General features: G+C 55.6%; 5 protein-coding genes across 5 annotated transcripts; all 5 read left to right on the forward strand.

The window, feature by feature from the left end:
• Positions 1-1,388: 1,388 nt before the first annotated feature.
• Positions 1,389-2,807, forward strand: DQ04_06391000 (rabGTPase-activating protein; the record flags this gene model as incomplete). Its single annotated transcript, XM_009314673.1, has 1 exon — positions 1,389-2,807. One exon carries the CDS (start codon positions 1,389-1,391, stop codon positions 2,805-2,807), a length of 1,419 nt encoding a protein of 472 aa, XP_009312948.1.
• Positions 2,808-3,281: 474 nt separating this feature from the next.
• On the forward strand, positions 3,282-6,185 carry DQ04_06391010 (PIF1 helicase-like protein; the record flags this gene model as incomplete). Its single annotated transcript, XM_009314674.1, has 1 exon — positions 3,282-6,185. One exon carries the CDS (start codon positions 3,282-3,284, stop codon positions 6,183-6,185), a length of 2,904 nt encoding a protein of 967 aa, XP_009312949.1.
• A 263-nt stretch (positions 6,186-6,448) lies between these two features.
• Positions 6,449-6,796, forward strand: DQ04_06391020 (peptidylprolyl isomerase; the record flags this gene model as incomplete). Its single annotated transcript, XM_009314675.1, has 1 exon — positions 6,449-6,796. The coding sequence occupies one exon, from the start codon at positions 6,449-6,451 to the stop codon at positions 6,794-6,796; it is 348 nt and encodes a 115-aa protein (XP_009312950.1).
• A 349-nt stretch (positions 6,797-7,145) lies between these two features.
• Positions 7,146-8,780, forward strand: DQ04_06391030 (hypothetical protein; the record flags this gene model as incomplete). The annotated part of the gene is made up of 1 exon (XM_009314676.1): positions 7,146-8,780. The coding sequence occupies one exon, from the start codon at positions 7,146-7,148 to the stop codon at positions 8,778-8,780; it is 1,635 nt and encodes a 544-aa protein (XP_009312951.1).
• A 360-nt stretch (positions 8,781-9,140) lies between these two features.
• On the forward strand, positions 9,141-9,647 carry DQ04_06391040 (RNA-editing complex protein; the record flags this gene model as incomplete). Its single annotated transcript, XM_009314677.1, has 1 exon — positions 9,141-9,647. The coding sequence occupies one exon, from the start codon at positions 9,141-9,143 to the stop codon at positions 9,645-9,647; it is 507 nt and encodes a 168-aa protein (XP_009312952.1).
• Between the last annotated feature and the right edge of the window lie 56 nt (positions 9,648-9,703).

Raw genomic sequence — 9,703 nt, forward strand, 5'->3', positions numbered from 1 at the left:
CGGAAGAACTGTCTTGTGGGGTCAGCGTTGCAGCAGTGCTTCACCCCATTTTGTTTTTCTCTGCGTGTGTGTGTGTGTGTGTGCGTTCGCCCCGCGGCGTAAGAAAAAAAAAGAAGGCGTAAAGAAGACGAAGTGCGCTGGAGGTTTCTTCACTGCCGGTTTTTTTTTTTTATTATTGGTTCTGTGCTCCGTGGCGCAGACGCCACTCACGCACCCCGCACCGGCGGAAGTGCACGGCGAGGGGGGACGCAGGAGAGCAGACGGCTGAGGCTCCACACAAAGACGAGAAGAAAAGAACTGCAGAACAACAAAAAAAGAGATGATGGGATTACCTGTACTTTCATGCTTTTATCTTCGCACATATGCGCACCTGTCTGCTTCCTCGTTGTTGTTGTTTTTTTTCACCCTTTTTTTTCATTTGTTTGCCGCTGATGTTTAAAGGCGGCACTCTGCTGTGCTCGCCGCGCCTACTCTCGCCGCCGCTGAAGAGCGCGGCGGCTGGCTTCCCGCCACCAACACTGCTGCCGCTACTTGTGGCTGCTGTCAGCAATACCAGCAGCAACAAGGAGTGGCAGCGAAGATATATTGTTTCTGGAGGAGACGCAGCCTGATACAAACTCCCTCGTGACACTGAGCCACCTAAAGACAAAAAAACAAAAACAAAAAAAAGTGATTTTTTTTTGTTTATTTGTTGTTGGGGCTGCACCCACACCAATGAGGGAGGGATGAAGAGAGAGCGAGGAAGACATAGAAAGAGATGTGGGACTAAAGGTCTAACACATTGAAAAGAAGGGGGAAAAAAAAGAAACGAGGGGAGTGAGTGCAGGAATTGGCTCTGTATCCCCTTGGCCCAGGCAATGTTTTTGAAGTTGGCATCGTTGTGGGATCCACCTGTATTGCATTAATGACTGCACCGCTCGCGTCTCTGCGTCTCGGCATTTGGACTCCTCCTCTCACTCTCTTTCTTTTGTTGTTGTTTCTCCCTGCAGTTTGTAGAAAATATGTGGCGCTGCATTGCCTGAGGCTTTGACCATTGCACTGCCGTTCTGTGTTGGCGGTGGCCGACGTGGCCTTTTGGAAGTGGCACCCGCTGGAGTGTGTCGATGCCTCTGCGGCAGCACCAGGAGGAGGAGAAGGAGGAGGAGGAATGCGGGTGTTGAAGACGACGTCCCCCCTCATAGTTGTTGTGTGTTTCTGCGCAGCAGTGTTCTCCAGCGGCAACCCGTCTGACGTCTTGGTGGTTCACAACCTAGTGCCTGTGTGTATATGCATTTCCCTTCTGCCTGCTTGTCCCCTCTCTCCCTTGTCTCTCTCACAAGCTTTGTGCCGGGGGGCCGCTGTGCAAATACAGTGGGCCGCAGCGCCACCCCGCTGTTGCCGCGCAGCCGATGACGGACCCTCTGCGCGTGACGGTGGAGTGCTGGGAGAACCAGCGGTACCACCCGACGAAGGGGTGGGGCCTCTACCGCCTGCCAGTCGACCGCTGCGCGTGGTCGAGCAAGAAGGGTGACGTCGTGCTGTGCCGCGACAGCTTCCTCACGCCTATCGGCTGGGTGTGGACCTCCGATTGGGAGGTGGCGCCGAACGGGACGCAGCCGGATGGCTGGCTGTACGCGGCGGACTTTACTGTTCCGACGCGCTTCTGCACGGCAACACCGAACTCGTTCAGTTACGTGCGGCGGAGGAGGTGGGTGCGCACGCGTGTGCAGCTCACACCGGACACGACTGGTGGCACTGCGCTGGTCGACGCATTATCGTCCTCCGCTAGTTTTCAGGCAGACCCACGCGTGGTGTGGTTAAGCACATGCTTCTATGGCTTCTCAGGCGCCACTGTGGAGGAGCAGCGGGAAGACCAGCGCCGACAACACATCTGCTGCTACAAGTTGCACCGCTGCCTGGACGTTTCCTGCAATATCATGAACCTGGACGTCGATGAACATGAGGAGGAAGCGGGAAACGGTTTGAGCGGATCCTCCTCCTGCCATCGACATCCTTCCATAACACCGGCTGTGCGACACTGCGTCTACCGCTACGGCCTCCCGCAGTGTCTGCGGCCAGCGTTGTGGCTGGAGTGGTCAGGGGCCTCACAACTGCTACGTGATTCGCCGAGAACGTATGACGAGCTCCTCGAGCGCGCTGATCGTGTGCGGGGGCAGCCGCTGCAGGACATCATGCAGGATGTTGTGCGAACGGCGCCTCGTCACCCATTTTTCTCTAAAAAGGGAGGTGGCGCGGAAGAACTTCGAGGTGTGCTTCTCGCATTGGAGCTTGCAGCGGTTCTTCCGTCTTATCATCAGGCGTTTAGTTACATCGTGGCCTCCGTGTTACTCAACCTTCCTGCACGAGAGGCCTTTTGGGTAGTGACGGCCGTTTTTTGCGCGTTTGTGCCCGACGGCTACCACGCCGAGTACCGCTTGCAGAATGACCTCACGATCTTCCACGAGATCCTCGCGCAGAAGTTCCCCGACGTCAACGAGCATTTTGTGTCGAAGCGAATTGATGTGTCTGTGTTTGCCAGCGGCTGGCTGCAGGCGCTCTTCTGTGCCCACTTTCCTTTCTCCACTGCTGCCCGTATTTTGGATATCCTCTTCGTTGATGGTGATAGCAGTGTGCTGGTGCGCTTTCTCATCGCGTTCATTGGAAAGTTCCGCACCGCGATGCTGACGATGGACAGCAGCGGCTCGCTGGGCCACTTCGCCAACGAGTGGGCACACAACTGCTTTTGCGTGGACGATGTGGTGCACGCCATGGAGAAGGATGGGCTCGCCCCGGTTGTTCTCGCCCTCCGTGCGAAACTTGGCGGCTAAACAAACAAACAAAAAAAAAAGAGGACATGTGGACGCACCTGTGGTGTGCTTCTATGTGTGTGTGTGTTTTTATTTATATCTGCAACAAAGCAAACAAACAAGAAAGCAACGGATGCGGTGCCGCAACGACGGAGGTGGTGGGATTGTTGGACAACTCGCCGTTCACTTGACGTGTTGACGGTGCCCTATACCGCTTCAAAGTTCTTGCAGTGATGCAGAGGGGCAGAGAAGGAGAGAGAGGGAGTGAGTGAGTGTGTGTAGGTGTTTGTATGTTTGAAGTGGCGAGTTGAGGAGGACTTCTTGTTCCTTTTGTTGTTTTTGTTGTTGTTTGAGACGCAAATCTTGTATTGTACGTCTTTGCACTGCTTTGTGGCGCCTTCTCTCCTATTTCCCTGGCGGTCTTGTTGGTTCTCTCGCCCCCGGTGAGGCTGGCTTGTCGGCTGCCGCACCTTAAACCACAAAAAAACACACACAATGTGGACGTCGGCGCTAAAGACACATCAGCACTTGCGCACCATCTGCCGTTTGAATGGTTTGGTGAGCGTTGGTACGCCTCTCGCCGCACAGCCCACAAACAGTGGGGCGTGCGTGGAAGCCCAGTGCTGCGTGGTGACAGACGAAGACGATGGTGCTTCTTATGATGAGGCACCTGATGCGTCGCCGCATCCCAATGCGGGGCCTGTGGGTGGTGTGGGTGTGGCGTTGAAGCGTCAGCGTGCCAGTGAGATGAGTACAGATAGCGGGGACGCGCCACTCTTTCGTCACGCCATCTCTGCGTGCAGTGAAGTGGCAGCGAAACGGTTGTGTGCGGGAAATGAAGCAGAGCCTGGCCCACCGCCACTGGAGGTTGTTGAGCCCGATATAATCATAGTGGAGGAGGAGGAAGAAGAAGACGGCGACGACAACGACATTGATAATGACATCGTGAAGGATATCACGAGAACGCTGGGTGACGAGGCATCACCAATCGCCAGCGCACCGCTTCTGGCAAGTGAGACGTCTGCGCCCGAGCACATCCGATTCAGCGAATCCCTGCCACAAGAGGTGGTCGGCCTATCAGCGGAGCAGCAGACTGTCTTTGACCTTGTAGTGAGGCGTGGCCGCTCTGTGTTCCTCACGGGTGGCGCCGGCACGGGCAAATCGCATCTGCTTCGAGCCATCATCGAAGCACTGCCAAGGCAGACAACATTCGTGACGGCTACGACGGGAATAGCGGCATTGAATCTTGGCGGCAGGACGCTCCACAGCTTTGCTGGCTGCGGCATTGTGGATCGTCACCGTCATACACCCCAGGATGTGTTCAATACGGTTCGGGGCAAAAAGACCGCCAAGAAGAATTGGCGAACCTGCAGGGTACTGGTGGTAGATGAAGTTTCTATGATGGATGGGTGGTTTCTGAGTGTGCTGGAGTATGTTGCACGAATGATTCGGGGTAGTTTCGCTCCATTTGGCGGCATCCAGGTCGTGTTCGCCGGCGACTTTTTGCAGCTCCCACCGGTATCGAAGGCGAACCGGCAAGGTGGCCGCCAGGAGGCGACCCTCGCCTTCGAGGCAGCTGCGTGGCGCCGCATCAATCCGCGCGTGTGCGTCCTGTCGCAGCGTTTTCGACAGAAGGATGAAGTCTTCTTTGGGATACTGAACGAAATGCGCAGTGGTGCGCTGACGGCTACATCCATTGCGATGCTGACTTCGCTCTCCAGTGCAACAACCGTAGCCCTTCTAAGGGATGACGAAGTGACCCATGGAAATGATGACAAAACAGTCGCACTAGAGGGTGTGGAAGCGTTGAGCAGTGATATCGTGGTGGACAGTCGAGGTCGCACGAAGCAGGAGCGGTACGAGGGCTTCACTATTCTTCGGGCGCTCCACAAGGAGGTGGAGGCGGTGAATATTGAGTGCTTTAACAAGTTGACGACGGAGATTGTGTCGTACAAAGGCTATCACACCGGTGAGGGGAGGTTTCCAGCAGAATTGCCCGCTGTTGTTTCGGTGCGTGCTGGTTGTAGGGTGATGCTGCTCAAAAACCTGGACGTTTCGCAGGGTCTTGTGAATGGAAGTGTTGGCACCCTCGTGAGGTTCGTTGACGTACGGAAGGTAAACGACTTGGCGCATAATACGACCCTGTACGATCTCACCTGCTTGGGGGCTCACAGGCTCCTGCCTGTCGTGCGTTTCGACATGTATGGCCGTGGCGTGAGCAACGGTGCAACTTCCCGTCTTGTGATAATTGAGCCGCATAGGTGGACTGTGAACCAGGGGGACAGGGAAATAAGCTGCAGCGTTCAGATACCACTGCAACTTGCATACGCCATCACAATACATAAATCACAGGGTATGTCGCTTTCGCATGTCAACGTGGACTTCAATGGCATCTTTGAAGATGGCCAGGCGTATGTGGCGCTCTCACGCTGTACAGACATGGATAACCTTGTCATTGAGAATTTTGACGCGTCCTGCGTTAATCCGAATCCCAAGGCATTGGCATACTATAAAGCATTGGAGGAGGGAGTAGCAGCCGTAGCAAAGGAGGAGGACGAAGCCCTGCGGAACTCAAACACCAACCTCTACCCGTGGGGATTGCACGATCCGCTTGAAGGCAGCAATGATGATGATAGCGACGGTGAAAAGGTCGTGAATAATGGGGCGTCTGTTGTGGAAGGTATTCGTCTACGCATCATGGAATCGTGTGAGCAATGGCTCGAGATGAAGAAGGATGTTGTATCTGCTGCAGAGCGTGCAACATCCGTTCACGGGGCGCTGTTGGTGATGGACATAACTTCACTGCTTGTCCTTGGGGGATCCGCCGACTCCACCGCGCTGTACGGGACGGTATTCCTTAAGCACCAGAACATGATGCGAGTGCCACGGGTGGTGAAGGAGGAACTTCTGCGCACTGCCTCACCCGGTGAGGTGGAAGTGCGGTCCACACCAACGGTGCGCCTCAGTTTCGGCAGCGCACACACAAATTCACCAGTCGCTGCGGCTGGCAACCTCCACGACGCAGCGGAGGTTGCGGCTGCCACGCTGTGTGTAATGGAAGACGCAAAGAGAGACTTCGTACTGGATGAGCAGCGCAGTGGGGAGTCCCGCCCGCTCCCGCCAGCCCTGCCACAAAAGAAAAAGAAGTTGTACACGCATCTTCTTTCTAAACCGGCTGTCGATCCGACAGGAGACTTCGCAAATCAATATGAAAGTGGCACAAGTGTCGAGGCATTGCATCTTTCCTTGCTAGAGTTCGCCTCCTACCTGCTTGAACAGTATAGTGCGCATCGGGCAGTGGTAGTGTGCACGGAGTCCATTGAGTTGGCGGCGCGTTCAATGGCCGTCGGCGTGCGAGTGTGCTCCATGGCGTACCTTTGCCATTCTGGGCGGCACTGATTGATTGATTGATGTTAACAGTGCTGGTGAGTCCGTTGTCTGGTTTTCTAATGTGTAATTGCCGCGCCACGTCAATGGACTGTATGCTAGTCATAGTGACCCACTCCGTTTGCCTGCGCTTTATTCCTTTTTTTTTTCGGTTTGTTTGGTGTTCGTCCCTTGGGCGTGACACTGCTCCACTGGCGGGGGTGCTCAAGAATCAAGGGCGGCAGGCTATTCATATCTCAATCCATCTCGACGAGTGACGCGTTGCTTTTCACATCATGGCGGAAAAACTGCGTGCGGCACATTTGCTCATCAAGTTCAGTGGCAGCCGGAACCCGGTCTCACGCAGAACCGGCCAGAGCACCGCTGGCGTCACGTATGAGGCTGCCCTCGCCGAGCTGCAAGAATGGGCAAAGAAGATATCTGACGGCCAAATCACCTTTGAGGAGGCCGCAAGCCAGCGCAGCGACTGCGGCAGCTGCAGGAGCGGTGGCGACCTCGGTCCCTTCGGTCCTGGAGAAATGATGAAGCCATTCGAGGACGCCGTGCGGGCACTGCAGGTGGGCCAAATAAGCGGCGTTGTGCAGACGGACAGCGGTCTGCACATCATCAAGAGGCTGGCATAAGTGAGTCGTGATAAACCACCATTATAGACGAATGTCGTATATTTCTGTGTCCTTGTTTTTGGTGGGGGGGCGCAATGCTGAAATGCTTCATGATGGTAGGCGTTCTTCTCGCAAAGCGAGATGTGTTGATGTCTCTACACCACTTGTGTGAACTTGTGTGTCCTAGATGTGCAGAAGCCACGCCTGTCCACTCTTCTTTGTTACTCTTGGTAGAAACAGTGGCGCTGCTCCACGCGTGTCAGTCGCAGAGAAGGAGTGCGAAGAAAGGAAGACAAACACACTGAAAGATTGTTTGCCCACGGCCAAGTGGAGGAAGCAAAGGAAGGAACATATTAGCTTAGAAAACAGAATGCCCATGATGCCGCAGAGGGGGGCTGTCGACGACGAGATTGCCGCTATTCGCCGCGAGTTGGTCAGTCTCAAAGAGCAGATGGAAACCGGGTCATTGACCTCATCTGTTGCTTCACTTGATAATGGGGACGGGCAGGCGGTGGACGAGGACGATGATGATGTTGATGACAATACGACGGTACTGCAGCGTTCCCTTGAGCAGCTGGTGACGCGGCTGACGCAGGAGCGAGAGAGGCGGCTGCGGCTGGAAAATGAGGTGCACGCCTTGCGGGTGAGCAGCACACGCAGCACTGCTGAAGCATCGCAAGCACTGCAGGTGAAGCAGCAGGAACTCAAGCGGCTCACACAGGAGCGGAGGGAGCTTCAGGAGTGGCTGCAACGCGGTGTGAATGAGTGCCGCCGTGTAGCGGATGAGGCGTTGCGGTTGAAGGAGGAGCTAAACGAGCGTACTCAGCGCTGCGATGCTCTAGAGGCGACCAAAGCGGAGCTGCAAAATAAGGTCGATGCAGTGCAACAGCAGCTGGCTGACACGCAGTTGCAGTTGGAGCGGGCGCGAGACCGGGACCAGCTGCTGGACGCCCGCCTCAAGGAGAACGCCCTCACCCCACAGGAGTTGGAGGAGATACGACAGAAACGTCTAAAGGACTACGAGGCACTTACGGCGGAGGTGGAGTCCCGCCGTCATCGCATCGACACCCTCAAGGACGCCGAAATGTGCGTGCAACTTCTCACGGAGCGGTTACAGCTGCTGCAGTTGCACGTAGCGCGGCTGAGCCAGGCGGTGCGTAAGGGCTGCGTCCAAGAGGTGTCGCCTAATGACTTGTTCCAGCGTGAGAACGTTGCGGAGCCCTCACGACCGCTGGAGGAACTTGTCGTGCGGGTAAAGGGCGTGTTGCAAAGCCTCTCAAGTGCGCTGCAGCAGCTGCAGGTGGATGTGGCCAAGTTCGTGGCGGAGCAGCGCTGCCTCCACGAGGAACAAGCGGCGACGCACCGCGAGCAGCTCGAGGCCACGCACATGGAGAAGCAGACGGCGCTGCACATGTACGAGACAGAGCGCGAGGAGTTGCTGGGCACCATCGCCCAACTCAGGGCGGAGACGCTGCGACTCCTCACAAGGTGTGCTGCGTATGATGCCGAGGAGGCAGACCGCCAGGAGGCCCGCATCGGCGAGGTGGAGGCATTGATGGCGTCGAATAAGCAGCTGGCCATCGAGAACGACGAGCTGCGCGAGCAAAACGTGGCTCTGCGGGCGAAGCTGAAGCGGCTGAAGATAAACTGGAGAAAAGTTCACGACAGCCAGCTGCGCTTTCAGGGGCTGCAGGCGGAGGTGGAGATGATCGCGCAGACCAACGAAAAGGTACAGAAGGAGAATGAGAATCTAAAGCTCCTCATTGAGACACGCTTCGGCACGTCGCCTCCACAACATGAGCAGCAGTCTTTCAACAAGAAGACAACAACTGCAGGCTCGCTAGCGCGCCCCAGCGTTTCGACCATCCTGGCCGATGGCAACAGTAGACGGCGTGACACGAGCCGAGGCCAATCTGTGGTTCGTCGAGACCCGTCACGCCGCAGCAACGAGCGGGAGTTATTCCGAGAGTGGAAACGAACCGTTATAAGTGATTATCTTGAATAGTGACTTTTTAACGACCTGAGTTTATCGAAAAGGTACGCGTTGTATTTGCTGTACTCTTTGTGTTTTAGTTTATATTTGTGTTGGCTATCATCACGCAACGATTGGCTCGGTCTCATTCACCTAGGGAGAGACACGATACGATGCGGTTGCACTGATACTATGGGGGGATTTTGCGCGCTCCTTGGTGATGTCGCCATGGTGCTGCATGGGGCCCACGCAGGTACTTGCATGCATATAATGTGCCGTTCTTTTTTTTTGTCTCTTCTTCCCGCTGTCTTTTCACTTAGAGGTGTGAAGCGGGAAGGGCGAATCACACGGTGGCACTTTTTCGTGGGTGCGGTGTTGGAGTGCTGCGCCCGTATGTTCTTCTCGACGTTGAAGCGTATGCCGATTCGACCGCTGAATCGTGTGACACTCTTGGGCGCGCTGCATGACGTGCAGACGGGCTTTCTCGACCAATCTAGCGTCTTTCAGTTTGTGCTGACTTGCTCTTTTCTTGACCTGCAGGCGGCTACTGACGCGAAGAAGCCAGCAGCAGTGAACCCTAGCGTTTCGGTAGCGCTGGGGGTGGCTGCAGGAGAGCAGCAGAAGCAGCAGGCGGCGAAGGAACAGTACACTGTCCGCTGCCTGGGTGACGAGGCGTACACAGATGCCCTGAGGGGCGCGCTTGAGGAGGGTTGCATTGTGCAGGTTGTTGGACGCCTAAAGACCATCGAGACGATGGACGGCAGCAAGAAACAATTGTTTCCTTTCATCATCGTCGAGCAGGGGCGGTGGAGCAACGTCTCGCTGATCCACTCCCCGCGAAAGCAGCGGCGTGATTGGCAGCTCCAAAGCGCATTAGCTGTGGCAACCCCACCGAGGTAGTTGGGGGTGGGGGGGCATCTTACACACAGACATATATATATATATATATATATATA

The sequence above is a fragment of the Trypanosoma grayi genome (genome assembly GCF_000691245.1).
Source record: "Trypanosoma grayi strain ANR4 Tgr_639_V1, whole genome shotgun sequence".
NCBI lineage: Eukaryota > Euglenozoa > Kinetoplastea > Trypanosomatida > Trypanosomatidae > Trypanosoma > Trypanosoma grayi.